Source organism: Dipodomys spectabilis, unplaced genomic scaffold (assembly GCF_019054845.1).
Source record: "Dipodomys spectabilis isolate Male_0828 unplaced genomic scaffold, ASM1905484v1 ptg000526l, whole genome shotgun sequence".
NCBI lineage: Eukaryota > Metazoa > Chordata > Mammalia > Rodentia > Heteromyidae > Dipodomys > Dipodomys spectabilis.
Genome location: NW_024871203.1, coordinates 250,563 through 277,519, shown reverse-complemented (window position 1 = coordinate 277,519; position 26,957 = coordinate 250,563). Strand labels below are relative to the sequence as shown.

General features: G+C 39.0%; 4 protein-coding genes across 4 annotated transcripts in view; 3 read left to right on the top strand and 1 right to left on the bottom strand.

The window, feature by feature from the left end:
- LOC122099633 (ubiquitin-conjugating enzyme E2 variant 1-like) overlaps positions 1-7,837 on the bottom strand; it is a 50,002-nt gene extending 42,165 nt beyond the window's left edge. Inside the window, exon 1 of the mRNA XM_042670189.1 lies at positions 7,640-7,837. Coding sequence (XP_042526123.1) covers positions 7,640-7,837 — 198 coding nt within the window. The remainder of the gene's footprint in view (positions 1-7,639) is intronic.
- Positions 7,836-8,822, top strand: LOC122099631 (melanoma-associated antigen B5-like). Its single transcript, XM_042670188.1, has one exon. It carries the CDS (start codon positions 7,836-7,838, stop codon positions 8,820-8,822), a length of 987 nt encoding a protein of 328 aa, XP_042526122.1.
- Positions 8,823-19,230: 10,408 nt separating this feature from the next.
- On the top strand, positions 19,231-20,517 carry LOC122099630 (melanoma-associated antigen B5-like). The gene has a single exon (XM_042670187.1). The coding sequence runs from the start codon at positions 19,231-19,233 to the stop codon at positions 20,515-20,517; it is 1,287 nt and encodes a 428-aa protein (XP_042526121.1).
- A 4,849-nt stretch (positions 20,518-25,366) lies between these two features.
- On the top strand, positions 25,367-26,407 carry LOC122099629 (melanoma-associated antigen B4-like). Its single transcript, XM_042670186.1, has one exon. It carries the CDS (start codon positions 25,367-25,369, stop codon positions 26,405-26,407), a length of 1,041 nt encoding a protein of 346 aa, XP_042526120.1.
- The last annotated feature ends 550 nt before the right edge of the window (positions 26,408-26,957 follow it).

Below are 26,957 nucleotides of genomic sequence, written 5' to 3'. Positions count from 1 at the left end.
TATACCGTGGGGGAGGGACATACAAAGCAAAAAAAAAATCATCTTATAAATATGTTAGAAACAATCACAAGAAAGAAAAAAAATTGCATCCTTATCTTGGGGTTCATTTCACCTAACATCATATGTCTCAGACACATACTAGTTATTGAAAATAAGGGAAAACATGGGATCTATGTTTCTTTAGGCCTGGCTTACATATACCACTATCGCCTCTGGACAGATCTACATGGCAAAAACTCAACAGAGAAAACTGAAAACTAAACAATTGCATAGACCAACTAGACTTAACAGACATCTACAGAATATTCTACCCAGCAACACCAGAATTTACATTCTTCTTGGCAGCACATGGATCATTCTCTAAAATAGATCACATTTTAGGGCACAAAGCAAGTCTATGCAAAGTCAGAAATATTGAAATTATTCCATGCATTTTCTTACACCACTATGGAATAAAATTAGAGCTCAACACCAAAAGCCACAATAGAAAACTCTGCAACACATGGAAACTCAACAACACATTTTTGACACCAATGGGTAATGGAAGAGATCAGATCGGAAATTCAAACATTTATGATATTTAACAAAATAGACTTCTTTCTGTTTGTGTGTGTGAAAGTCCTGGACACTGACCCTGAGTTTTTGTCCTCAAGGCTAGCACAGTAACACTGAACTACAGCTTCACTTATGCTGTTTTTGGTGGTTAATGAAGATAAGAGTCTCATGGATTTTCGTGCCTGGGCTGGTTTTGAACCATGATCTTCAAATCTCAGATTCCTGAGTACCTAGGAATACAGGTATGAGTCACCTGTGCCAAGTCCCTAATTGACTTCTTAATAAATAGTTCACAATAGCCCTATAGGCAAGTACATATGACCACATAATATGATGCTAATAAAAATGATCTCCCTGATATGAAAACAAGAGGTTTTCTTGGGTGGTTGTTTTGTTTTTCTTTATTTCATTTTTTAGTGTACTATTTGCAGTTATTTCTTTTGTATTTCATTTTTTGTTTTCTGGCTTATTCCCTGTGGTCACTGTTTTTGATTTAGGTACCTGTTATCTTGTATATAAGTTTATCTGACTTGGGGAAGGGACTTGGGGAAGGAAGGAGAATCACAGAACTGGTAGGACAAAGGGTGAACCAATGCAACAGCAATACTCACTAAAAACTATGTTGGAAATGAACTTTACAACTTGGGGGGACAGGGGAGCTGGGGGGGATGGGAGAAAACAATGTAGGAGGTAACACTGCAATATACTCATTACCTTACTTATGTAACCGTAACCCCTCTGTACATCACCTTAAAAAATTAGTTAACAAATCTGTTCTTTCTTATATGACAGACTTTGGGAATGTTAATTGACTTAGAGTACTCATGACAGAAATATTTATTTCATTAAAAACATATGGAAAGCCAGGTGTTGGTGGCTCACACTTGTAATGCTAGTTATTCAGGAGGCTAAGATCTGAGGATCATGATTCAAAGCTATCCTAGCAGGAAAGTCTGTGAGAAGCTTATTTCCAATTAATCACCAAAAAAGCAGAAGTGGAGCTGTGGCTCCAGTGGTAAAGCAGTAGTCTTGAACAAAAAAACACAGGGACAGTGTCTACATCCTGAGTTCAAGCCCTAGGATTGGCATATACAAAAAATATTTATGTAGGAAGGCGTTGGGGTAGAATACAGTCATAAAATTCAATGCATATCCAACAAAATTTAATTGATGGGAGGGGTAAGGTTAGAAGGAATAAGGAATAATAAAAGGAATAACATAAATAGAGATGTACTGTTATTTATATACTGATTTGTTAAATGGTAACTCCTTTGTATATCTACTTACAGATAATAAAGAAAATATTTATGTGCCAGGCACTACTGGCTCATACTTGTAATCCCAGATACTTAGAATTCTGAGAATTCTCAGATTTGAGAATCGTCGTTCAAAGCTAGCCCAGGCAGAAATGATCATGAGAGTCTTTTATCCCATTAACCATCAAAAAGCCATAAGTGGAGGAGTGGCTCAAGTGGTAACAGTGCCAGCCTTGAGCAAAAGGCCCAGCAAGAGTGTAAGCCCCAGTACCCAGCTACTTGCCAGGTAGAAACTGGAAGGATTACTTTTCTAGCCCAGCTCCGTAAACATATAGCAGCAAGATCCCCTATCTCAAACAATAACTGGGCATAGTTACACATGTCTGTCATCCCAGCAAAGCAGATAGGATAAATATGAGGATCTAGAAATAGGCTTACCTGGGCATAAAGGTATCCCAAATAGCACTATCCCAAATAGCACTATCCCAAATAGCATGAAGGGCTGGATTGTGGCACAAAGACAGACTAACAATTGATAGGCTCTCAGTTCAACCACTATAACTACCAATAAATATAGATATTCATAACAAAACTGCTTAAAATATCAAACAATTTGAGAAACTAGAGAATGAATATCATAAGACACAAAGAAGCAGAGGTGTAGATAAGAAGATAAATGATGAATTATAGAATTGTGAAGTCAAGTAGTGAAAGCCAGTTCTTTGAAGGGTTTTATAAGTATTATTAATTACAAATGAGAAGAAGCTGAAATAGATGATATAAAGCAAATGAAACTATGTATATCTTAAAGGAAAAAAGGATTTAATACCACTAAGAGTATTACCAACATGTCAAGATAATAAATGGTGGACAGGAAAAGATTTTATCTAAAGGAATTGGTTTTATTATTTAATTTTTCTGTACTACTGCAAATATCTGAGAAGTTTTACAGTAAGAAAATTTTATATCACATCTTTAAATATAAAATCCAAAACAATATGGAGAACTTTTAGCAAAGAAACAACAATGTTCAAATGTATAGTAGAAAATGAAGGTCTAGTCCAAATACAAAACACCATGTAAATATACTATGGACATCCACCCAAGAATGGAGGCCCATTACATCATATTTGCAGACAAAAAAATGTGCTACCTCATATAACTCTTGAAAAATATAAAAAGAAAATGGTAACCATTTTAATAGGTGATCATTCCTAGTATAAGAACAGATGAGTATGCACTAATAAAATATTAGTCAGGATATCTTATACATATAAAGACAAACTATCTTAAATAAATTCCTAACATATCCAATATACCTATAAATGAATGAAAAGTAGGTGCATCCTGGGAAACAGGGTCAGTATCACATTATAAATGTAGCTTAGTGAAACTGCCATGGGAGTCATGGAGGGTTCTCAAAACATTAAAAATAGAGCTGCTCTATGATGCAGTGATTCCACTCATAGGCATTTATCTGAAAGATAACAACTTAATAATGGAACCTAAATACTCAATATTCACTACAAGTTATAAAAAATGTCCAAATGTTCCATATGGATGAATGGATCAAGAGAATATGGTATATATACACAATAGAATTTTATTCGTCCATTGGGAAGAATGAAATCATGTCATCTGCAGAGAAATTAATAGATTTGGGGACAAATCATATAAAGTGGAGTAAACCAGGTTAAGAAAGACAAAGTGCATTTTTATCTCATATATGGATCTGAAAACAAAAACATTTATGTAAACACATACAGGGTCATGTGCATATGTAATCAATAAAACTGACTAAAATCATTTATTCTAATTTTGATCCTTCTTTTTTCTTTCTTTCTTTTTTATTGTGAGAATACCATACAGAGGAGTTACAATTACATGAGCAAGACAACGAGTACATTTCTTATCAAGCATTGTTGCCTCCTCTTTGTTTCCCCTTCCCATCCCTTCCCATCCTCCCCCCCATCCTCCCCCCACACCGCACCAAAGTTCAAGATAAGTATTCAAATATTTTTTTTGTTTTTTTTCCTTTCATGCAATTGTTCTAACATATTTATAAGATGATTTCTTTGTTGCTTTGTATGTTCCTCCCCCACGTATAACTCCTGCTTTCACTGTATTTGATGTTGGTATAATTTGTGGCGGGGAGGGGAAAAAACAAACCGTTTAACTAGGGATACAGGTGGACCCATTGCAACAATGAGATGTACAAGTCGTTATGTTGAAAAACGAACTTTACAACTTTTCTTTTTTTTAAAGAAAGAAAAATGGATTCTTTGATCCTTGTATAGCCTTTATAAATGTATAATAGCATCTTGCTTTATGTTAAAGCATAGGAGCTTAGAAAGGTAAGACTTACTGACCAGGATCATTAGTGTGTTAGAGGAAAAGCCAGAACTGTTCATCTGGGTCTGTTCATCCTCTAACACTTATTAGATAGTTTTCATTCTGATTATGTACATATAGAATGTCTCAACTCATTTCTATGCACTTAGAAATATTTTTTGAAAAAACAAAACAAATTAACACAGCTGGGTACCAGTGGCCTGTAATCCCAGCTACTAAGGAGTTTGAGATCTGAGGATTGCTGTTCAAAAGCCAGCCTGGGCAGGAAAGTCCTTGAGCCACATCACCAATTAACCACCCAAAAGCTGGAAATGGAACTATGGCTCAAAGTAATAAAGCAATAGTCGTGAACACAAAAGCTCAAGGGACAACATTCAGGCCCTGAGCTCAAGCCCCAGGACCCTCGAACACACACAAAAACCTGATGAAAGTTGTAGTATATACAGGCATGACATCTCGTGATGAAAAATTGATAGTTTAACAAAGTAAGTATCAGGAAGCTACAATAGGTCTTGACTGGGAGCAGGGTGTGGAGGATGGAAGCTAATAATGCTCTTGGGGATTAAGTTAGATGAATGGAAAGGGGAATAGATGGCAAATACAGTCAAAAGACTCAATGTATACAATGAAAATGAAACTATAAAACTTGATGGGACTGATAGGGGAAAAGATCAGATGGGAAGCAGGGAGAATAATGTTTGAGAATGGAAAGGGCATGTGTAGGGGGCTGAATATGGCAAAATACTTAGTATACATCTATTAAAATAGAATAATGAAACCTGTTAATTTTTTCTGTGCTGGTCCAGGGGTTAGAACTCAAGGCCTGGGCCCTTTCCCTTAGTTTTTGTGCTCGAAAACTAGCATATTACCACTTGAGCCACATTTTCACTTCAGCTTTTGGATCCTTAAATGGATACTTGTTGTCTGGGCTGGGTTTGAATCATGATCTCTTGATATCAGCTATTTGAATAGATAAGAATGCCGATATAAGCCACCAGCAAACAGTATAAAACATTTTTTTTAATTTTTGGAAAACTTTATCCTATTTTCTGATATCATTGTGATATAACTCACATCCCGTTTTGAGGAGTTCAATTAGATTGTTAGGTTATATAACATTTTAATGCTATGTGTTTCAAATGTATTTTTCTCAATGACCCACAGGTCTAAAATGAGAATTACTCATTTTGTCTGATTTTTATAAACTATTAGAATTAGCTCCCCTAAATTTTTGCTGTAGAAATGAAGATGATTTACAGAATATCTCATTTTAAATTTATAATTTTTAAAAAGAAGAGAAGGAAAAGTGAAAGACAAACAAAAAGGCTGAATTAGAACTATAATATGCATTCACATTTAGAAATATAAACATGACCACATTTGTATAACTAATATAAACAATGAAAATTTACATAAGAAAGAAAAAGGATCTTTTAATAGAGACATTGACATTCCCTTATTTACCATGGATCATTCACATTAGCCAATTTAGGGAATCAGTCCAGGTTATTACCAGTAGATGAATTAGTGAAGACAAGTATATTTAATAGAGTTTACTCAGCCATAAAGAAATATGAAATTGTATCATTTACAAAAAAGTAGATGTGAGGAGAGATCATAAATTAAGTGAAACAATAGAGACTTGGACAAATACCACAAGCTTACTCTCATGTGGAATTTAGAAAGGAAAAAGGAATCTGAGTCTAAAAGAAACACTACTATGGATGTGGAAGGTAGTATAGGAGAGAGCAAGACAAGAAAATAAAAGGGGTGAATATAATCATGTTACATGCAAGTATGAAAATATCATAATGAAACCCAAACATATGAAAAATGCTTACAAGGGTGTAATTCTTGCATAAAATTATATACTTATTCTGTAAGACCAGTAAATGAAAATAAGGAAAGGAGCCTGTACAAACAAAATCAGTAACTAATGAAAATATAACTTTAATGAAGCAAAAAGATCCAAAATATACCTATGGGGAAAAAATCCAATTGCAAAAGTTCCTTCTGGAAATGACCATAATACCTCATCTCAAACAGAGTTGCATATAGATTTAAGTATCCGTAATTGACACATTTTAGAAACTTCCTATTTTTTACATGGCCATAAAGGTGACACTTAAACTAAGAACTCTGTATGTCACAACTAAAATCAACCACAGGGAAAAATAAATAAGTAAAAAAAAAAGCAATATTAATGATAACATAAAGAAAGGGCCTTGTATGCTGGCTTATCTATAATCCCAACTCCTCAGCTTCTCAGGAGGAAGAAATGAAGAACATTCTGTTTAGAGGCCAGTCCCATACAAACATTAGTAATACCACATGTCAAAAAAATTACCTGAGGGGGCTGGGAAGGTGGCTCAGTGGTAGAGTGCTTGCCTTGCATGCATGAGGCTCTGGGTTTGATTCCTCAGCACCACATAAACAGGAAAAGCTGGAAGTGGCACTGTGGCTCAAATGGTAGAGCACTCGCCTTCAGCTGAAGAGCTGAGGGACAGCGCCCAGGCCCAGAGTTCAAGCCTCACAACCAAACAAACAAACAAAAAAAAAACCTGGATAGGGTGCCACACAATTGTGCCCCTAGCTCTGGAGGAAGTATTAACAAGAAAGTCCTAGTCTAGGTTGGACTCAAGGGGAATCCTGAGCGAAGGGTTTGTAGCATTAAAACCTTAGAGCTAAGAAGTTGCCCTTGATGACAGCCCTTGGATACCTGGTTACTAGTAACAACATGTGACATAATTCCTTTTATGATGTTATCAAGGAGTGAGAGACTTGCAAAGTAGTGTCTGGGTCAGGTAAGCAGGGTGATTTCTGGGATAATTCAGACCTGTAAGTACTCAGAAAACTAATGGAAATACACATCAAATAATGTGGGCATATCAGGCTATTTGATCCTCTCAGCCATGTAAGACGGAGGATAGGCAGAGTCAGAGCAGAGGACCGTCTTTGACCCCTGGTAGTGTTAAAGGATCATTTGGTAATGACTATGAGAGCAAAAATATCAGGACAAAAAAACAGACAGAGGATTTAATTCATACTAGACATAGAAGCAAGCATAAAGGGGAATGTTTACCACAAACTGAAGGGATGGCAAATACTCAGGCCCTTCTCTGGTTTCAGTCTTTGAAGAATATGGGAAGGTTTCTCAAGCTGAGGCTTGGAATGAGATAGTCTGAATGTATAACCATGTTCAAATGATAGGGATGAAGATCAAAGACCTATGTGCCACTGTATTGTCTGTGTAAGGTCTGATGATCCTCTCAAAATGCCTAGATGAAACATCTGCTGCTAACATTCAACACCAAGTACATCTAGGGGTGACAAGAAAGATCCTCCTTTTTCCCCTTCTCATGGGCCCCAGGGAGGTCTGTGATGTCAACTTCAGTGCAACAGAGGACATGACTGTCACCAGGGCATGCACAAGGCGGGGTTTGCAGGCTGCTCAGAGATAGCAGGCTCAGGCTTACTGTAACTTCTTCCCTAGCTCTCAGAAAGGATGTGGTAGTCAAGACATCAGAAACTCCACAGAACCTTCTGGAGATCCCTCCTGTAATACTGCGAAGATAGCCATGACAAACACTCCACGCTGAAGGTTCACTCGCTGTATCAACATCTATCTTTCTGAGTGGCTCCGTTAACCATCTGTCCCTCAATACAGCTGTCATGTCTCTAGAGGAGAATAACCTTCGCATTGAGGAAGAACATCAAGAGAACCTGCAAACCTCCTCTGACCACAGTGTAGCACAGGCAAGAGAAGCAACAGAAGAAGAACCTCCCTGCCCTTGCTTTGTGGCTCCAGAGGAAGATCTCCAGAATTCATCTGTTCCTGAGCCAAGTAACATCCCCCAAGAGCCTTATACTATTCCAAGCCCCAGCATTAGTGTTGTAGAGTTCCTTAGCAGCCGATCTAATAAGCGTAAAAAGACCCAACAAGACAATGAGGGTCCAAGTACCTCAACAGCCACAGCCTGCACTGAAAACTCTAATGATTTTTTTGATGACAAGGTAGATTTAATGGAACATTATATTCTCTACAGGTTTGAAAGGCAACTGCCTATTTTCAAGGAAGACCTGATAAGATTTGTTGATGCTATGGATGAAGAAGAATTTGCTGAGATCCTACAGAGAACTTCTGAAAATATCGAGATTTTCTTTGGGGTAACTGTGCAAGAAGTAGATACAGACAATATCCAGTATGAACTAGTGAGCAAGCTAAAACTCCCCAATAATGGAAGGATCCATGCAGGTAACGGTTTACCCAAGACTGGCTTTGTGATGACAATACTAGGTGTAATTTTCATGATGGGTAACCATGTGACTGAGGAAGATCTTTGGAAATTTTTAAAACAAATGCATGTACGCCCAGGAAAGAGACACTATGTGTTTGGGGAGCCCCACAAGCTTGTTAGCGAAGATTTGGTGACCTTACAGTACCTGGAGTACCGACAAATACCTGACAGTGATCCTCCGTGCTATGAATTTTTGTGGGGACCAAAGGCTTATAGGGAAACTAACAAAATGGAAGTGCTAGAATTTTTAGCCAAGGTTAGTAAAAATGATCCTAGAAAATTTTCAACTCATTATGAAGAAGCTTTAAAAGACATAGAAGAGAGAGCCGAAGCAAATAAGAAAACCCAGGACGAAGAGTAATGCTATGGACAACTTTGTTACTTGACCATGTCCAGCAGCCTCTCTGCAACTCCTATTGTCTTAAGTGTTTTCTCTAGATGATAACATGTAGCATCATTAAAAAGGTATTCTTGAAAATGCCTAACATCTCACAATAATAGTTAGGATCATGCAATAATACAAATAAACTTAAAAACTCTTAGGTCTTAGTTTTGATCATTTCTTTCTGTTAATTCTAAAGTATTGTGAAAATATGTGTACTTTGTATAGCTTTGATTATGAAAAAGGAGAAAAGTAAATCTTTGTAATTTAAAGATTATATCACTAATTATTATATCTTTACAATTTGAAGACTTGCTAATTGAGCCGCATTCTCCCAGACATCATATAAGAACCTCATCTTTGTAAGGATCAAATTCTGGGGATGATAGATACATTTCCAAATTCTTCCCATAGATTTTTTTAAAAAAATTATTGTGAAGTTGCTGTACAGAGGGGTTACAGTCACGTAAGTTAGGTACATTTCTTTTTGAACAGTGTCACCACCTCCTCCCTTGTTTTTTCCCCCAGTTTTTTCCCTCCTTCATACTCTCCCACCAAGTTGTACAGTTCCATTTCCAACATAGTCCCATTTCCAACATGGTGTCTAGTGAGTATCACTACCAAATTAATTCATTTTGTCCCACCATTTCTGTGCTTCTCCTTCCCCTCCCCAAATCAAATGAATTTACGTACAAGACAAGGGGTACAAAAATCAAAAGCAGTGACAAAAGGACAAAAAATAGAAGGGAAACAAGAACTGTGAACAGGGAGCAGGTGGCTTATGCTTGTAATTCTAGCTACTCAGAAGGCTGAGACCTGAAGATCAAGATTCAAAGCCTGCCCAGGCAGGAAAGTCCAAGAGACTTTTATCTCCAATCAGCCACAAGAAACCCACAAGTAGTACTGTCGCTTAAGTGGTAGAGGGCTCTCCTTGAGCTGAAGTGCTCAGGGACAGTGCCCAGGCCCAGAGTTCAAGCCCCACGACTGACCAAAACCGCCCCCCCAAACCTCTTTTTTCCAAAATGAACTCCAGTTCATTTTGATAATTATCATTTTATATGATCATATGACCATAACTACTAAGCCTTTGTGATCTTCTTCTAAGAATATCCTCCTTTGGTCTCATTTTGTGAATGTTTAAAGTCTTGTTTAATTAACCATGTCCCCTCCACAAACAAATGTGAAAGAGTATTTAGATAGGGGAATACTTATCTATGATTTAAAACTTCTGATGAAAAGTTCCATAGATTTTTTAAATTTTTTTATTGTGAAAATACCGTACAGAGGGGTTACAACTACATGGGCAAGGTAATGAGTGCATTTCTTATCAAGCATTGTTGCCTCATCCTTTGTTTCCCCTTCCCATCCCTTCCCATCTTCCCCCCCCCCCCACCCCCCACCCCCGCCCCGCCCCGGTGCCAAAGTTGTAATGTTCGTTTTTCGACATGATATCTTGTACATTTCATGGTTGGAATGGGTCCAACTCTATCCCTATTTAAACAATTTGTTTTTTCCCGTCTCCTCCACAAATTATACCAACATCAAATACAGTGAAAACAGGGGTTATACCGTGGGGGTGGGACATACAAAGCAACGAAGAAATACCTTTAAATATGTTGAAACTCAAGATGGGTACTAGGGGTTCAGGCTTATAATCTTAGCTACTTGGGAGACTGATATCTGAGGATTCCAGTTAAAAAGCTAACCTGAGCAAAAAGCTCATAAGACTCTTATGGACTTTCCAAATAAACACCAAAAAGTAGAATGTGGCTCAAGTGCTACAGCCTTTAGCCAAACCAACAAACAAAACGTTCAGGGACAACACTCAGGACCAATACACGCACAGAAACACACATACACACACACACGCACACACACACACACACACACACACACACAAATGATTAGAAACTGGCTGCCTGGTACAACCATATGAAGAATAGGTTAATACATGTGCTATGACATAACAGGTTGCAGAGGGGAAAATGCCTAAAGCACCAAAATCAAGTTAGTTTGAAATTCTGAAAACTGCAATTCCAGCAATGTGATATAATTATATAAATAAACATCATGGTTGGCTATAAAGGCTGTGGAACAAGGAAGGGGCCAGATCCTCTGATGATAGAGGTCATTATTGAAGAGAAGAAACTTAAATGGAAAACTGCAGTGTATTGGTATGACAAAACTTAAGATACAAAATTATGAAGTGTCATGACATTTGGAGAAACTCAAATGTTCTTCCTGTAAGTTCCCTGCTAGACTGTATTTCCAGATCTACTTCTCTCAGAACCATCTGTATCAAATGGACCAGGCTAAGATCTGCCATATTCCCAAGTATCAGGTTTCAATCTCTTCCAACATTCTGAATTATTCAAGCAAGCAAATTACATCCTCTCCAGGGCAATAGAACTTGCTTTCCCTTGATGAACAAGCCTTCCACCCAGAAGATTCTCCTTATTTCCTATGGCCCTTGAAGGCTTGTCGCCCTCAATAGCTTGTAATAATTTTTCCATTCCAACTGTGGAAATAGGAGTACATATAAATAATTATTGGTAATATTGATTTTATCTTTAAAATATCTAGTATCGCCTGCTTAGTTATCCACACAAATATACTGCAGAAGATCAATAGAAAGCCCACAGATTGGGAGATCTTCACTAGATACACAACAGACAAGGGCTTCATATCTAAAGTATACTTAGAACTCAAAAAATTAACCCCCCCAATAAAAATCCTCAAACAACCACCCCATTAATAAGTGGGCTAAAGAATTAAAAAGAGGCTTCTCTGGAGAGGAAATAAAAATAGCTAACAGACACATGAAGAAAATGGTCAGCATCTCTGGTCATAAAAGAAAGGTAAGTCAAAACCATATCGAGATTCCACCTCACCCCAGTTAGAATGGCCATTATCAAGAAAACAAATAATAGTAGATGCTGGTGGGGATATGGACAAAATGGAAGTCTACTACACTGTTGGTGAGATTGTAAATTGGTTCAACCACTCTGGAAACCAGTCTGAGATACCTCAAAAGACTAAATATAGAACTTTTCTACTCCTGGGCATTTACCCAAACAAACACAAACAAGGCCCCATGAAAGCTCCTAGCACAACTATGATCATTGCAGCATTATTTACCATAGCTAAGCTATAGAATCAACCAAGATGCCCCTCAGTAAGTGAATGAATTGAAAAAATGTGATATATATACACAATGAAATTCTATGCTTCCATCAAAAAGAGTGGCATTGCCCCATTTGTGAGGATCCATGGTTTCCCTCAATTGTAATAATTTGTATACGCTTAGGATAGTCCTAGCAGAGGATCACAATGTCCCAATAGCTATGTATACAAGACCATATAAAATACTAAATTGAAACGAACTCTGACATAGAAACAAGAGGTTTTTTTGGTGGTTGTTTGTTTTTCTTTTCTTCTTTTTTAGTGTACTGTTTACAGTTATTGCTTTTGTCTCACTTATTTTTTCTCCTCTGGGTTACTACCTGTAGTCACTGTTTCTGATTTTGGTACTTTTTGTCTTGTATATGTTTATCTGATTTGGGGAAGGGAAGGGAAATCACAGAAATGGTGAGACAATGTGACAATGATACTCACTAGACACTATTTTGGGGAAATGAACTATACAACTTGGGGGAAGGGGAGTCAAGGGGGAGGGAAAATGGGAGAAAACCAGGGAGGGATTAACACTTCAAAAACTATACTCATAACCGTACTTATGTAACTGTAATGACTCTGTCTATCATCTTTACAATAAAATAAAACTATAAAAAAACCAAAACAAGTATACTGCAGAGATTCCTCATCTACAAATGGACTTTTAGGCCATGTAGCATGTTTTTTGTTTGCATGTGCTGGTCCTGGGTCTTGAATTTAGGGCCTGGGGGCTATCTCTAAGCTATCTTTCTTAAGGCTAGTGCTTTATAACTTAAGCCACAGTTCCACTTCCAGGTTGAAGTGATGAATTGGAGATAAGAGCATCATACCTTTCCTGACAGTCTGGCTCTGAACCCTCATCCTCAGATCTCAGCCTTAGAGTATAAGTTTTAGCAGTGGCACCTGGCAAAGCATGCTTTTTTATATATACTATTGTTAGTATTATAATTTTATTATCTTTAATTTGTATGAAGGGGTTCTAATTCAATATGTCAGTTTATGAATAGAGTGCATCTTGATAATGATCTTCAAAATCTGGCTGGGGCTGGGTCCTTGTGGCTCATGTCTGTAATTCTAGCTACTTACAAGAGTGAGACTTAAGGATTGCTGTTCAAAGCCAGTACAGGGAGGAAAGCCTATGAGACTTTTATCTCCAATTAGCCACCTAAATGCAGGAAGTAGAGTTGTGGCTTAAGTGGTAAAATGCTAGCGTTGAGTAAAAGCTCAGAAAAAGCACATAGGGCCCTGAGCTCTAGGGCCTGGACCAGCCTCTCCCCTCACTTAGAAAAAGGAAAGAGAAGAGAAGAATAGGGAAGAACAAGAAGAAAGTTAAAAAAAAAAAAAACCAGAATTGTTCTGGGAACATATATAACCAAGAATAAATTTCTGTTTAGGACAATGTATCAGCTTGTTTGGGCTATCATAAAAATACCATAGTCTAAGAGGCTTCAATGGGAGACATACCTTTCCATTTTAATATTTTTGGCAGTACTAGGGTTTGAACTCAGGGCCATATGCTCCCCTGTGTCTTTGGCTTAGCTTTCACCACTTGACACACACTTCCACCCTGGCTTTTTACTGAGAATTTTGGAGATGGAATTTCATGGACTTTTCTGCCCAGGTTACCTTTGTACCAAGGTCCCCCATAACTCAATCTCCTGAGTAAATAGGATTATAGATGTGAGCCACTAGCACCTAGCTTGGTTATTTGTTTATTCATAGTTCTGGCAGGTGGAATACTAAGATTAAGGTTCTGCTTCCTTAGCTTTTCCAGAGGCTTGTTTTTTTGCAAGATGCTGGATTCTTGCTGCCACTTCACAAGGAAGCCTCTGTGTATGTATACATCTTTTTTCGTTCTTAATATATATATATATATATATATATATATTATTGTAAAGATACTGTACAGAGGGGTTACAGTTATATGAGCAAGATAATGAGTTCATTTCCTATTGAGCATTCTTACCCCCTCCTTTATTTTTCCCCTACCATCCTTTTCCTCCCCACTTCCCCAACTCCTCCCTCCTCCCTCCCCCCTCCCCCCTGCAAAGTTGTAAAGTTCATTTTCAACATACTGTCTTGTACATCTCAGTGTTACAAGGGGTCAGCCTGTATCTTTATTTCAGCATTTTGTTATTTCCCTTCCCCTCCCCAAATTAGAAAAAATGTATATACAAGATGCAGGACACTGGAATCAAATACAGTGACAAATGGGGTTGTACCATGGGGAAAGAACATACAAAGAAACAAAAAAATCACATAGTACATTATAAGTGTATGTATACATCTTTAGGTGACAACCCTGTCAGACTGTATTAGGTCCTACCCAGGTAGCTTCATTTTAAACTCATCACCTTTTGAAAGCTCTTGTTTCCAAAAATAGTCATATTCTGAGTTACAAATTGTAAAACTTTTAACATGTGAGAGTATACAACCAGCCCATGATAGGAAAGAATGGCTGACATCTTTCCCATTGTCTCAATGCACTAGCAACAATGTGTTATGCACAGATGAGATGCACAGAAGCCATTGTGTTTTCCAGTGTTTACCTGAAAATCCTATTGCTTGCAAAGGAAATTATAATTGAGTTTAATCTTGAAATTCTAAGGAATGCTAGATTTTGAAGGGAAATAATAAATGTAAATAGAGGTAGTTTAGAGGTAAAGGTAGATGGAATGCACCAAAGAGTCAACCCTTGAGAAAATTCTAGGAGTTCTAAACTGCATCCAGGTGGAAAAAGAACCTTTGCAATAGATGAATAGGGAAAATCTAATTTATTTGATAAATTCAGTGCCATATCTCCCTAATTTCTAACCTATTCTGGATTTGAGAACTAAATGTCCATAGGGGAAGGTGTCATTATGTTGATATAAACCATTGCTCATTAAATCTTGTGGCCAGTCACCATGACAGGGGTTGTCTACCCACTATTTATATTCCAGTGGTTCACAAAATTGGTTTGACTAAGATCAGGTGTCCATATCAATACCATAGATGAGGTGGCTTCGAAAACAAATGTTAATTTCCCAGTGTTCTGGTGGCTGAAAAGTTTATTAGCGAGTTAGAGGCAAATTTCATTTCTGGTGATGATTTTCTTGTAGACATAGTCTTTGTGCTTGATCACGTTGTGGAGGGAGAGGAAAGAGTGCTCAAACATTCTGGTCCTTTCTTAGAAAAGCATCAATTCAATCCTAAGATCACATCCTAATGATTTCATTTAAATGAATTATCTGCTCAAGACTCCATTTTCAAAATCACTGCAAAGGAGTTTGAAATTTCAGCCTCTGAATTTTTCAAGAACGCAAGTATTATAAGCATAAAAAGGTTTAACAAACTCAAATGACTAATAATCAGTAAGCACTGTATTCATATACAGCTTTGGTAAATGGCAACACATTTGTACGACTACTGAAGTATAATTTTGAAGTAAAAATAAAATTTTAAAAAGATTTTAAAAAAAAGAATCAGCAATACTCACTTATGTGTAAGGCAATAAATGACCAGAAGATCAGAGGTCTAAAAAGACTTTTTGTCCGAATTAATATAAGAGCCCAGGCTATTCCTACTCTCATGGAGAACCTGACCTTGTTTACCTCAACTCACTTTATATGTCACTATTGCAAAATTATATCTGAGTCAATTTTATTGAAAAGATCATATGCTCAAAGTATTGGATATGAATCCAGAGCCAGAGCAATACGATTGTCAGAATTAATGAGGGAGTTGAAAAATCATAATGAAGAAAATAATATTTGGTAAGAATAGTAATAGCTACAGGTCGTTAGTTAACTTTAAGAGAATGAGGTGTCATGCAATCATTTATCTCGACCCATTTTCCATAATTAGTATATTCCCTAGAACAAAAGGAAGTAAATGGTATTATGCCCACCTCTGGTCCTCAGCTCCATCCAGACCTGAACTCCTCCCTGTCCAGGAGTTCCTGCCTTACAGCTGGCCACTTCCTCTCTCCAGCCAGACTCACGGCGCACTCGTTTTACCTCACTTCCGCCCTCACTTCCTCCAGACCCACCCACGACTTAGATTGGGGTAGACACCATGTGCTTCCTCTCCCGGGGAGATATAGCCCCTCTAATAAACCTTACAATGTTTCCCTGTGCCTGATTGACTTCTGCATGGTTGCCTGGGAGGGTCCTGAAGGATTCTTTCAGTAAAGAACTGAGTTTGTGTGTAAAGATATCTTACGGCCACCACCTGTTACAAGCCCCTCTCCCTGTGTACTCTGTTCTTTAGCTTGCCCATATCACACTACTCAAGAGACATACGTACATGGTTTCTTTGTGGCATGTAAAAAACACAACTCGAGTTTGCATGCATGTAGCATTTAACAGCAAATTTTTCAGTAATGATCCATAAACCAGATGAGAACCTGGTTTAATGCTCAGAATATGCAGTCCTACAAGGGTCCAGTCATAGATTTCCCATAAGTTGCTATTATACACGGATGACTGACAGACGATTTCCAGTGGGGTGGTTGTTTTATTTTTTCCCCCCTCAAGGATGGTCCTCTTCCATTTGATTCACAGTTTTGCTTCAGATTTTATTGTAATTAATTAGACTTTCCTGCCCGGATTGCCTTCGAGCCATGATCCTTAGATCTCAGGCTCCTCCATAGCTAGTACTACAGGTATTAGCTACTGTCGTTTGGATTTTATTTTCTTTTTTAATATATCGCTCTCTTCCCTCTCCCTTCTCTGTGTGCTCTCCTAGTGCCTGGCCTTTTTTTTTTTTTTTTTAAATACATCACTCTCTCCCCTATCCTTTCTCTGTACGCTCTCCTTTTTGTGGTTTTGTGGACCTTATACTTTCTTGTCAAGCGGCTCTATCTTGGGCCATACCTGGGGGGCTAGGGTAACTTCAGAAGGAGGAACCTAGAAATGCTAGGATCTCACTTTAAGGGGGAGTGGCAGAGGGAGGGGTAGAGGGAAGAATCTAAACTCCAGGACCAATCAAGTCTTAATGTTCTGAGATGGCCAGTCACATCCACCAGAACAGAGGGGGCGATAGAGTTGCTGCTCATGTGCGTCAGTCTCTCCCTAGGACCCTTTCTTTGGTGGTGCCTCACTTCCTGCCTGCGGAGAAGCCATTTCAGGAAGGTGAGGAGCTCCGACTGCGGTTGCCGGTTAGACTGAGAGAAAGCTCAATTTTTATGAGAAGTGAAGGTATGGAACTTAAAAGATACAGAGAGAAACTTCTTACCTAAATAGAGGATCACTTCCTCTCCCCCAAAACTGTGTCCTTGTTCATAGGGCGTAAAGGCCATAAGGAGACGATCCCATTAGGGTCCTTGCCCAATTCCGCTTCTAATGTTTCGGGAACATGAGGTAAAAAAGGAACATGGCTCCGTTTAGACGCAGTCAGCAATATTCAAGAAAATTAATATAATAAAGGCAAAAAAAAATGTTGGTTTTGTTGTTGTTTTTTTTTTTTTGCATGGAGACTCTTGGTGGCGCTCATTATTCCACGCCATAGAGGTAGGTCTATGTTAGCTTTTTGTTTTTTTTTTTTTTCCCCAACTTGATGGTATGGAGAACGGAGGACTTTGGCCTAAAGGACAGTTCGGAGGAAACGGGGTGGAGGTTAAAGTCAGAAATAGAAATAGTAACTAAGACTGGAGGCTGGCTCAGTTGGTCTTGAGTGAATACCCTGTATCTCCAAAGGGAAAAAGAGAGAGGGGGAGAGAAAAGAGGAGTACCATGTTCACAGGGATTCAAGGGCAGAACCACCTTGTTTAGGTTCTGAGGGAATGGGTTTTCAGAAGAGTGAGGCAGCCCACAGCCAGCCCCTGCTATCAGTTCTGGGAGATCCCAAGCAGTCTGTTGGGCTAACGTATACAAGAATGGTCTCAGTAAACTCAGGGCCTCAGTCACAGTGAAGGATCTTCAGATCAGCATAGGGAAGCTTCACATAAAGCAGCTTGTAAGCCTTTTCTCCTGCACCATTAGGGGAAGGGTGGGAAAAGTAAAGAAGATAGTCTAAAGCATTATAGCCTTTGATCAGTACTAAAGTGAGGACCATTATTTTACACCAGCTTTAAGAAGGTAGTAAATAATTAGTTCCTTACTCAAAGCCTTGTACAGTTATTAGATGCTAAGGTGGCCATTATATTCTGTGAAGGAGTATCAAGAGATGGTTAGGAGAAAGAAAGAATGCTAAGTGAAGTATTTAGAAGTTAAGAGAACATTTAAGGGGACCTTTCACCATTGAATAGATAATCAAGAGCCCATCCATCTACTCAATCCTGGAACTTCCAGGACAGGACTGTCATCCTGAGGCTAACATTTATATCTAATCACTTATTTACATTTAATCCAACAGATACAAAAACTGACAGACGGGACAGACATACATTGACAAGGTGAAGCGGGTACCAACTAGAGTTGAGGTAAGTTCCCAGAAAGCATCTGACATACCCAAGTAACTGAAAATGAAGAGGGCTCCACATAACTCCAAGAGGTTTCTTTAACAGGGATGACAAGCCGTTAGGCTGGCAAGTTTCTTCACTTCCTCTGGTATGATCTTGGACGTGTTAGATATTTTTTGTGCCCATCCTAGGGCTAGAATTTAGGGCATTGGTGCTGTCATTTAGCTTTTTTGTTGAATGCTAGTACTCTATCACTTGAACCACAGTTCCACTTCCAGCAGTTTTGTGTTGTTTTGTTTTGTTTTATTTTGTTATTTTATTAGAGATAAAGGTCATGGACTTTCATGCTCAGGCTGACTTCAAATTATGTTTCTTAGATCTCAGCCTTCTGAGCTTCTAGGATTACAAGCATGAGCCACTGGTGCCTGGCAGACATGTTACAGTTTTGTTGAAGAGGTCAACTTCAGAGCAGCATAAGAGAAAAAGCCAGAACTTGCTCATACTTGATGTGATGATTCTGAATATGATGTTGGAGGATCCTGAAGTCTCAAAATAGAGGTCTTTTCCTACCAATACCTATTTATTAACACCCCATCCCACTCCATGCAGGAATGATATGATATGGCTTAAGGCAGCCTGTCTGATTAGAACAGTGGCTATGTGAATTACCAGAGCAATGAGCTTATGGGAAGTTCTAGAGGAGTTTTTGGTTAAAGCTAATTCACTATCTACCTGTGGAACATGCTTCCAGTATTTTTTTTATTCTACAGGTGCCTGCAAATCCAATTATTCTGCTTGTAGCACTTCCTGTTGTCCCTAACAAAGGTCATCATGCCTCGCGGTCAGAAGAGTAAGCTCCATGCTCGTGAGAAACGCCGCCAGAACCGAGGCAATGCTCAGGGTTCTAAGGGTGCTCAGCAAACAGCAGTGGCAGCAGCAGAGCCCACTTCACCCTCCACAAGTGCTGCTGAGTCATGTAACATTCCCCAGGGGCTTGAAGCACCATCTACCACAGTTCGTAGAGGTAGACGTAGACGTGCTGTTGGTTCTACACCATCATCTACTGCACCTACTGATGTGGGTATTTCTGCAGCAAAATCTATTGCCCCTACTGATATGGCTGTTTCTGCTTCAACATCTGCTGCCTCTACCGAGTTGTATGCTTCTACACCACCAGTTATGGCTCCTTCTGATGAAGGTTGTTCTGGTGTTCCATCTATTGCCTCTACTGATGAAGATGTTTCTGATACTGAATCTGTTGGTACCACTTGTTTGGATGTGTTTGACACTAGGTCTCTTACAGACTCTACATCTGTAGGTGAAGAAGGTACAAGCCTTTCTGATGAAGATTACTCTAATAAGTTTACACATCTAGATCATGTATCCAAAGAGGTTCTAATGGTAGAACAGCTACTACTCCACAAGTACAATATGAAGCAGTTTACTACTAAGGAAGATATGTTAAATATCATTAGCCAAAACTATACAAAGGACTTTGATGAGATCTTCAAGAGAGCCTCTGATCACCTCTCTGCTGTCTTTGCAGTTGAAGTAAGAGAAGTGAACTCTGACACATACAACCTTATCAGCAAGCTGAGACTCCCAAACAATGGGAGAGTTCGTGCTGGCAAAGGCTTCCCCAAGACTGGTCTTGTGATGAATGTGCTGGCTATGATATTATTGAAGGGAAACTCTGCCACTGAGGAAGATATCTGGAAATTCCTGAAGTTGATGCGTGTGTATCATGGGAAGAAGCACTATGTATTCGGAGAGCCCAAGAAGCTCATCACCCAAGATTTGGTGAGGTTGAAGTACCTGGAGTCCCGGCAGGTGCCCAACAGTGATCCTCCATGCTGTGAGTTCCAGTGGGGTCCCCAAGCTCATGCTGAAACCAGCAAGGAGGAAGTCTTGCACTTCTTGTCTAAGATCAATGAAACTGCCCCTACGTTTTTTGCCACCCTCTATGAAGAGGTTGTGAAAAGTGAGAAAGATGAAACCGTGAGCATAGAAGTACGCCAGCCTAGCACCACTGCTCAAGCATCTGCAGTTACTGGTCTCTCTCCTTCCGAAGTTCTTTCTTCCCTGGTTGAATCTGAACCTGAAAGATTGTCCAAATAAGAAATATAACAATCATCATAGGGATTTTGTTGAAAATATAAGAATGTGGAATGCAGTTGAGGGAAAAAGTTAAACATGTTTAATTTTTGTATTTTTGTGTTGCTCGCACTGTTGTTTGGTAAAATTTAATGTTTCAAAGTTTTTCTTGGAATGAATTAAAAATAAAAAGAGAATTGTGCATAGTTAATTGTTTCTAAATGCTTATTTGTCAAATATTTATTGAGAATATTCTCTTTGTAAGAGCATGTAGAGTACCTGGATGTTAAGGTAACAACCTGGGCCCTGTTTATAGACATTTTGAGCCAAAGAGATGTAATTTTGAAAGGAAAGTGTTCGCCTGGCAGTGGTGGCTCATGTTTGAAATCCTAGTTGCTAAGTAGGCTGAGATTTGAGGATCATGGTTCAAAGCCAGCCCAGGCAATAAAGTCAGTGAGACTCTTATCTCTAATAAACTACCAAAAAAAAAAAAAAACAAAAGTGGAGCTGTGCCTCCTAGCATTGTACACAAAAATTCAGAGGGGATAGCACCCAGGCCCCAAGTTCAAGCCCCAGGATCAATACCTGCCCCCCCCAAAAGGGGGAAAATGTTCAACTATCATCTATAAGAGGGTGTTTTGTATGAAAACCATTAAGTGGAAATGAACAGTAAGAGGCTTTTGGGATTTGCGTAATTGTGAGTCAGGATTGCAATGGAATTTTTATGTAACCTGGGTGGTGAGCTAGTCAGGTTGTGGAGATGTTGAATAATTACCTTGTCCCATGAAGGTGTCTCATAGCTGAGCAATAAAATCCTAAAGGTCTGTTTTTGTCTTAAAAATTGCTGGAGACTGAAGGTGGAATTGCCAGTGATAGAGGATAAAGACAAATGTAGATCTAACATTCTTAATTCTCATAGTTCTGGAAGCTGGGAAGTCCCAAATCAAGATGCCAGCAGATTCAGTTCCTAAGCAGGTTACCTTCCTGGTTTGTTTATTTAACTCTGAACTCACTTACATTGGGGATAATGATAGGAGAGGGATAAAAAACAGTGAACAAATGGGCTTGGAAAAAGGGGGAAGAATAAGAATTCTAGTCTCTCTTCTGCATGTTGTAGAAACACTACTCCAATACCGAGGCCCACACTAATAAGGTTATCTAAATTTACTTACTTACTCAAAACATATTTCAATGCAAGTGTATTAGCTTACAACAAAACCACTTTAAATATGAATCTATAAGCATATTAAAAGTAAAAGATTGAGCTGGGCAGTAGTGGCCCATATATGTAATCCTAGCTACTTAGAAGGCTGAGATCTAAGGATCACAGTTGGAAGCCAGTGTGGTAAGTCACGAGGCTTATCTTCCATAAACTATGAACACAAGCTGGAAGTGGAGCTGTGGCTCAAGTGGTAGACCATTACCCTTGAGCAAAAGAAACTCAGGGACAGCACCCAGGCCCTGATTTCAAGTCTTAGGAATGGAACAAAAAATAAAAAAGTACAGGATTGACAAATATAGAAGGTGGGTGAATATGGTAAAAATACTTTATATGCATATGGGAAACTCAGTTCAATTCCCAGTATTGTGAGCAGGGAGTTACAATGAAACCCATTGCTTTGTACAAATAGTATATACTAATAATAACGAAAATGTTCTTGTTTAGAAAAAAGTAAACTTGTACAGAAAAGATTTAAATGTGTAAGAAACTTGGTGTGAAAAACTCTACAGAAGAATCAGGCCTAGTCAAAATCAGTAATTGGAACATGTAATGAAAAATATAGTTTTCAGAAAAGCAACAGTATTCAAAATATACCTAATAAATGCACAAGTTCCTCACAGAGACAACTATTACACCTTAAGAACACAATTGAAAGAAAAAAGCCTCAAATAGAATTGCATAGTATTTACCACAGAGAAAAAATACTGTGAAAACATCACATTTTCATTCTTTTGAGATTTACACACTATATCATGACAGAAATCAACTGTGGAAAAATTAAAGATAAACACTAATTATATCAAGGAAGAGCAAGGCATAGTGATTCATAATTGTGACCCTAACTACTCTGCAAACAGGGGTAGCAGGATCACTAAATGAGTTGGTAAAATAACAAAATGGAAAAATAAACACAAGAGGCCTTATTTGAAAAGTAATTGCAAAAGGCACCGTGAAGTGATGTTAGTAGAATATTTGCATAAAAAGTGAGTGATCCCAACTTCAAAACTCAGTAATGTCACTGGAGGGTAAAATAAAGAAAAATACACTAAGATATATTATACAGGTCTCTAGGTATTCACACAGAGTAAGACTAAAGGAGGATAATCTTAGGAACTAAGTGTAACAGAGAGATTCAATACCTATGTGCATCTGATCACATACAATAATATTAATTGAAATGAACTATCAGGAGTTTTTTTTTATTTGCTACTTTTTAAATTCTTTTCCCTTTGTCTTGTTTGTTCCATTATCTGTCTTGGGGAGGGTAAGGCCAGCACAGAAATGGAGGGACAAAGGGTGTACAAATGTAGCAGTGGTACTCACTAAACACTATGTTGACAATTAATTATAAAACTTATGGGTGGGGCCTGAAGGGAAAAAAACTGGGAGAGAGCCAGGGAAAGGGTGACATGGTTCAAAAAGAAATGTATTCTTTATCTGATTTGTGTAACTGTAACCCTTCTGCATATCACCTTCACAATAATAATAAAAAATGCAAAGAAAAAACCCCCAAAACAAACAAACCCCAACCCTCAGAACTGAAAACCAAAGTTGTCAGACTAGTGGGCTCAGGGACAATGTTCAAGCCTTATTTTAAGCCCCAGTATTGGCACCAAAAAAAAAGTCAAGACAACAGACTTGAGGGTGCCATTCACAAAAGAGGAGAAACCAAATACATCTCTAGTGGAACATTTTTGCGTGTGCGCTCATCCGTATATGTATGTATCCATTCTGCGGCTTGAACTCAGGGCTTGGGTGCTTTCCCTGAGCTTTATTCCTCTCTACCATTTGAGCCACATCTCCACCTCTGGCTTTTTGGAGTCTCACAGACTTTCCTGCCTGGGTTCGTTTTGAAGCACCTTCTTCACACATTTCTCCAAACACCTAGGATCTTAGGCGCAAACCTTTGGAAGGACTGCATGACAGCTATGCTAGGGATCCATCTTTACTTTAGATTCACTGTTCTCCAGAAAAACAAATTCTTTGTTCACATCCAGGAGAGAGAGCTGTCCTCACTAGAAGCAAAGCCAGAAAAATAATTTTTGCTACTTTTCTCGGAACTCTCCTGGAACAGTCCCATGTGTGAGGTTCTATTCCTATCATGAAATTCTCCAAGGAAGGGGAAGACTGGGTGGGGAAAACCTGGAGGACAACACCGGAAGGGGAATACCGGGAGGGGTAGACCAAAAGAGGGGAGACAGAAAGCGGGGGAACAAAAAGAGCAGAGGAAGTAGGAGGACCGGAAGTGGGGGGCCGGAAGTAGAGGACTGGTGTGGGAAGAGACAGGCGATGGAAGGTCGGATGTGAAAGATCGTGACTGCTGCTTCACCAGATATTAAGGTGTGGTGCCTTGCTGTTGCATTGTGACTTCAAGTCAAGTGAGAGACTTCTCAAGTGTTTTCAGGGGCCTTTGTGAGTAATCTGAGTTAAAGCTGAATGAATCCTGTGTAATCTATGAAAATTGCACGGTGCCGATTCCTTGAAAGTACGGCCATCTTGGGCTCCTCCTCCTTATATTAAGTCTGAAAAGTCCGGGGATAGTTTATTTAGGACTAAAGGCCATTTGCTTCCCCTAGAAGGCTCAAGAAATAAAGGTCTTGGTTTGTGGCTTATAGAATAGGGTCATCAGATGAGTAAATATCATACACCATGGAGTTAAAAAGAGACCAATTGGCTGGTCGCCAGTGGTGGTGCACACCTGTAATCTAGCTACTCAGGAAGCTGTTATTTGGGGATTGAGGTTCAAAGCCAGCCTAGGCAGGAAAGTCCGTGAGACTCTTATCTGAAATTAACCACCAGAAAACCAGAAGTGGCGCTCGGCTGAAGTGGTAGAGTGCTCGCCTTGAGCTAAAGAGCTCAGAGACAGCGCCCAGGTCCAGAGTTCAAGCCCCATGACCAACAAAAACAGAAGAGAGAGAGAGAGAGAGAGACCAACCGTGATAACTGACTCAAAAGTAGTTTGAGGGGGACATAAGGAATTCGAACTATGACTGTTCTCCAACTGATCCAGGCAGATCGAAGAATATGTGTGCTTCTTTACTCGGCTTTCTGCAGAATTAGAGCATTAGGGGATTTCCTCTAAGAAAATGGAAACTGGTAAACCTTGCAAAATTCTCAAATCATGCAAAAATTCAAGATGATGACTCTACTCATTATGGGAACTATACTGTAGGCAGGTAGCAATGAGGGTCCTTAAATATTTTTCCTCTTGTCTAGGAATCCAGAGTATCCCTGAAAGATGTTGTTGTATCAATGTGCTTCTTTACTGGGAGTTGGACGTAATGTTATTTTCAGAGAAACAGAGAGAAGGGGGCTAGATATACTTCTTGCCAAAAAATAGATAAATATAAATCAACAGTGTTCTGAATCCAGAACAGCAAAGCCCCACTGCTAGTCACTATAGGCCATCAAGTAAGCCCAGTGTCGTGCAGTGACCTAAGATTCTCTTAACTTCCTCCACAGGATTCTCAGGACACAGGGACAGAACAGAAGAGTCTGGTGGGTTCCTAAAGCAGTGTGATTGCAGAAAACTGAAGAAGGGGCCAAGGTAAAGCCAAATTACCCTCCCACTGATGATGGTAGTCACAAGCTGTCATTTCTCCACTCTAGGTTTTTTTTTCCAGGTCTCCTCAGGAGCTCACTGGAGTCATCATGCCACGAGGACAGAAGAGTAAGCATCGCTCTCGTGCCAAGCGTCAACTGGCTCGTATTGAGAGACAGATTCTTGAGAATGCACAGTACATTGCAGAGGAGGCAGAGTCCCCACCCTCCCTTCCTACTGTTGGTGAGGGTGCTCCCTTAAGCTCCCCTTCTGTCTGTAATCCCCAGGAGTCTCAGGGAGAAATATCCTATGAATCTTTTGATGCAGGGGCTTGCTGCAGTGGTTTTAATGTGGGTGCAGAGGGTATTGATAAAGGTGCAGATGAGGAAAGTCCCATGACGTCTCAGGAAGTCTGCCCCACTCAGATCCTATGTAGAGACTCTTTTGATTGGAAAACAAATAGATTGATGCAGTACATGCTAGAGAAGTTTAAAAAGAATGAGCGGTTTACACAGGCAGAGATGCAAAAGGTCATGAAAGGCAAGTTGAAACAGAACTTACCTGAGATCTTTAAGAAAGCATCTGAGCACTTGGAGTTGATTTTTGGCATTGAGGTGAGAGAAATAAATCCCAATAGTGAAACCTATACCCTGATCAATAAGTTACGCCTCTCCAGTGACAGCAGTCTGAGTGGCAGATGCAAATTTCCCAAAACAGGCCTGGTGATGATACTCCTTGGTGTGATCTTTATGAGGGGCAATAGTGCCAGTGAGGAAGAAATCTGGGAATTCCTTAATTCCCTGGGGATATATGCTGGGAGGAAGCATTTAATTTTTGGGGAGCCTCGAAAGCTCATCACCAAAGATTTGGTGCGGGATGGGTACCTGGAATACTACCGGGTACCTGGCAGTAATCCTCCCCGCTATGAGTATATTTGGGGTTTCAGAGCCTATGTTGAAACTACCAAGATGAAAGTTTTGGAGGTCTTGGCCAAGATCACTGATAGTGAACCTAGTTCTTTCCCTAGCCTGTATGAGCAAGCTTTGAGAGAAGAGGAAGAAAGAAAAGAGAGAGCTGAAGCTGAAAATAGCACTGATGGGCAGGCCAGGGTTCCTTCCCATGCTAGGTCCCACGCATCCTCCCACATTTAGTTAGGTCTGTGAGTTTTCACCTGTTCGAAGAACAGAATTAGAGGGAACAAAATGTATGTCCCCTTTCATTTTTTCCTTTGGATAACATTGTTTTAATACTATGTCTCAGTTCTTTTTTTTTTCAAGGTTTGTGCACTCATTTGAAGATTTATTTTACTTCAGATTATAATCTTTATGTTATTCTTAACCACTTCTTTTTCAAAATGTTTCAAAAGTTACAGTTTTATTGTTTATATAAAAACCTATGTGGGCGGGGGAAACTAAAACTTGTCTTTTTCCCTATTATATATGAATAAGTTGTGTAACTTGTAAGTGTTCATTTGAAGGTTAATTTGTTACAGTCTGTTAACATAATATATGACATGTTTATTGTTATTTATCAAGTTTAATAGTTTTGTTAGTCTGAAATGGGCAAATTGTCCTTTTATTATAACATAAAGTAACATCTGAAGAGGAATTTTTTGCAAACAAGTGAAAAAAAAACATTGGAAAACAGCTGATATTACAAAATGTTGAGACAAAAATAAATCGATAATTGACTATTCTTTTT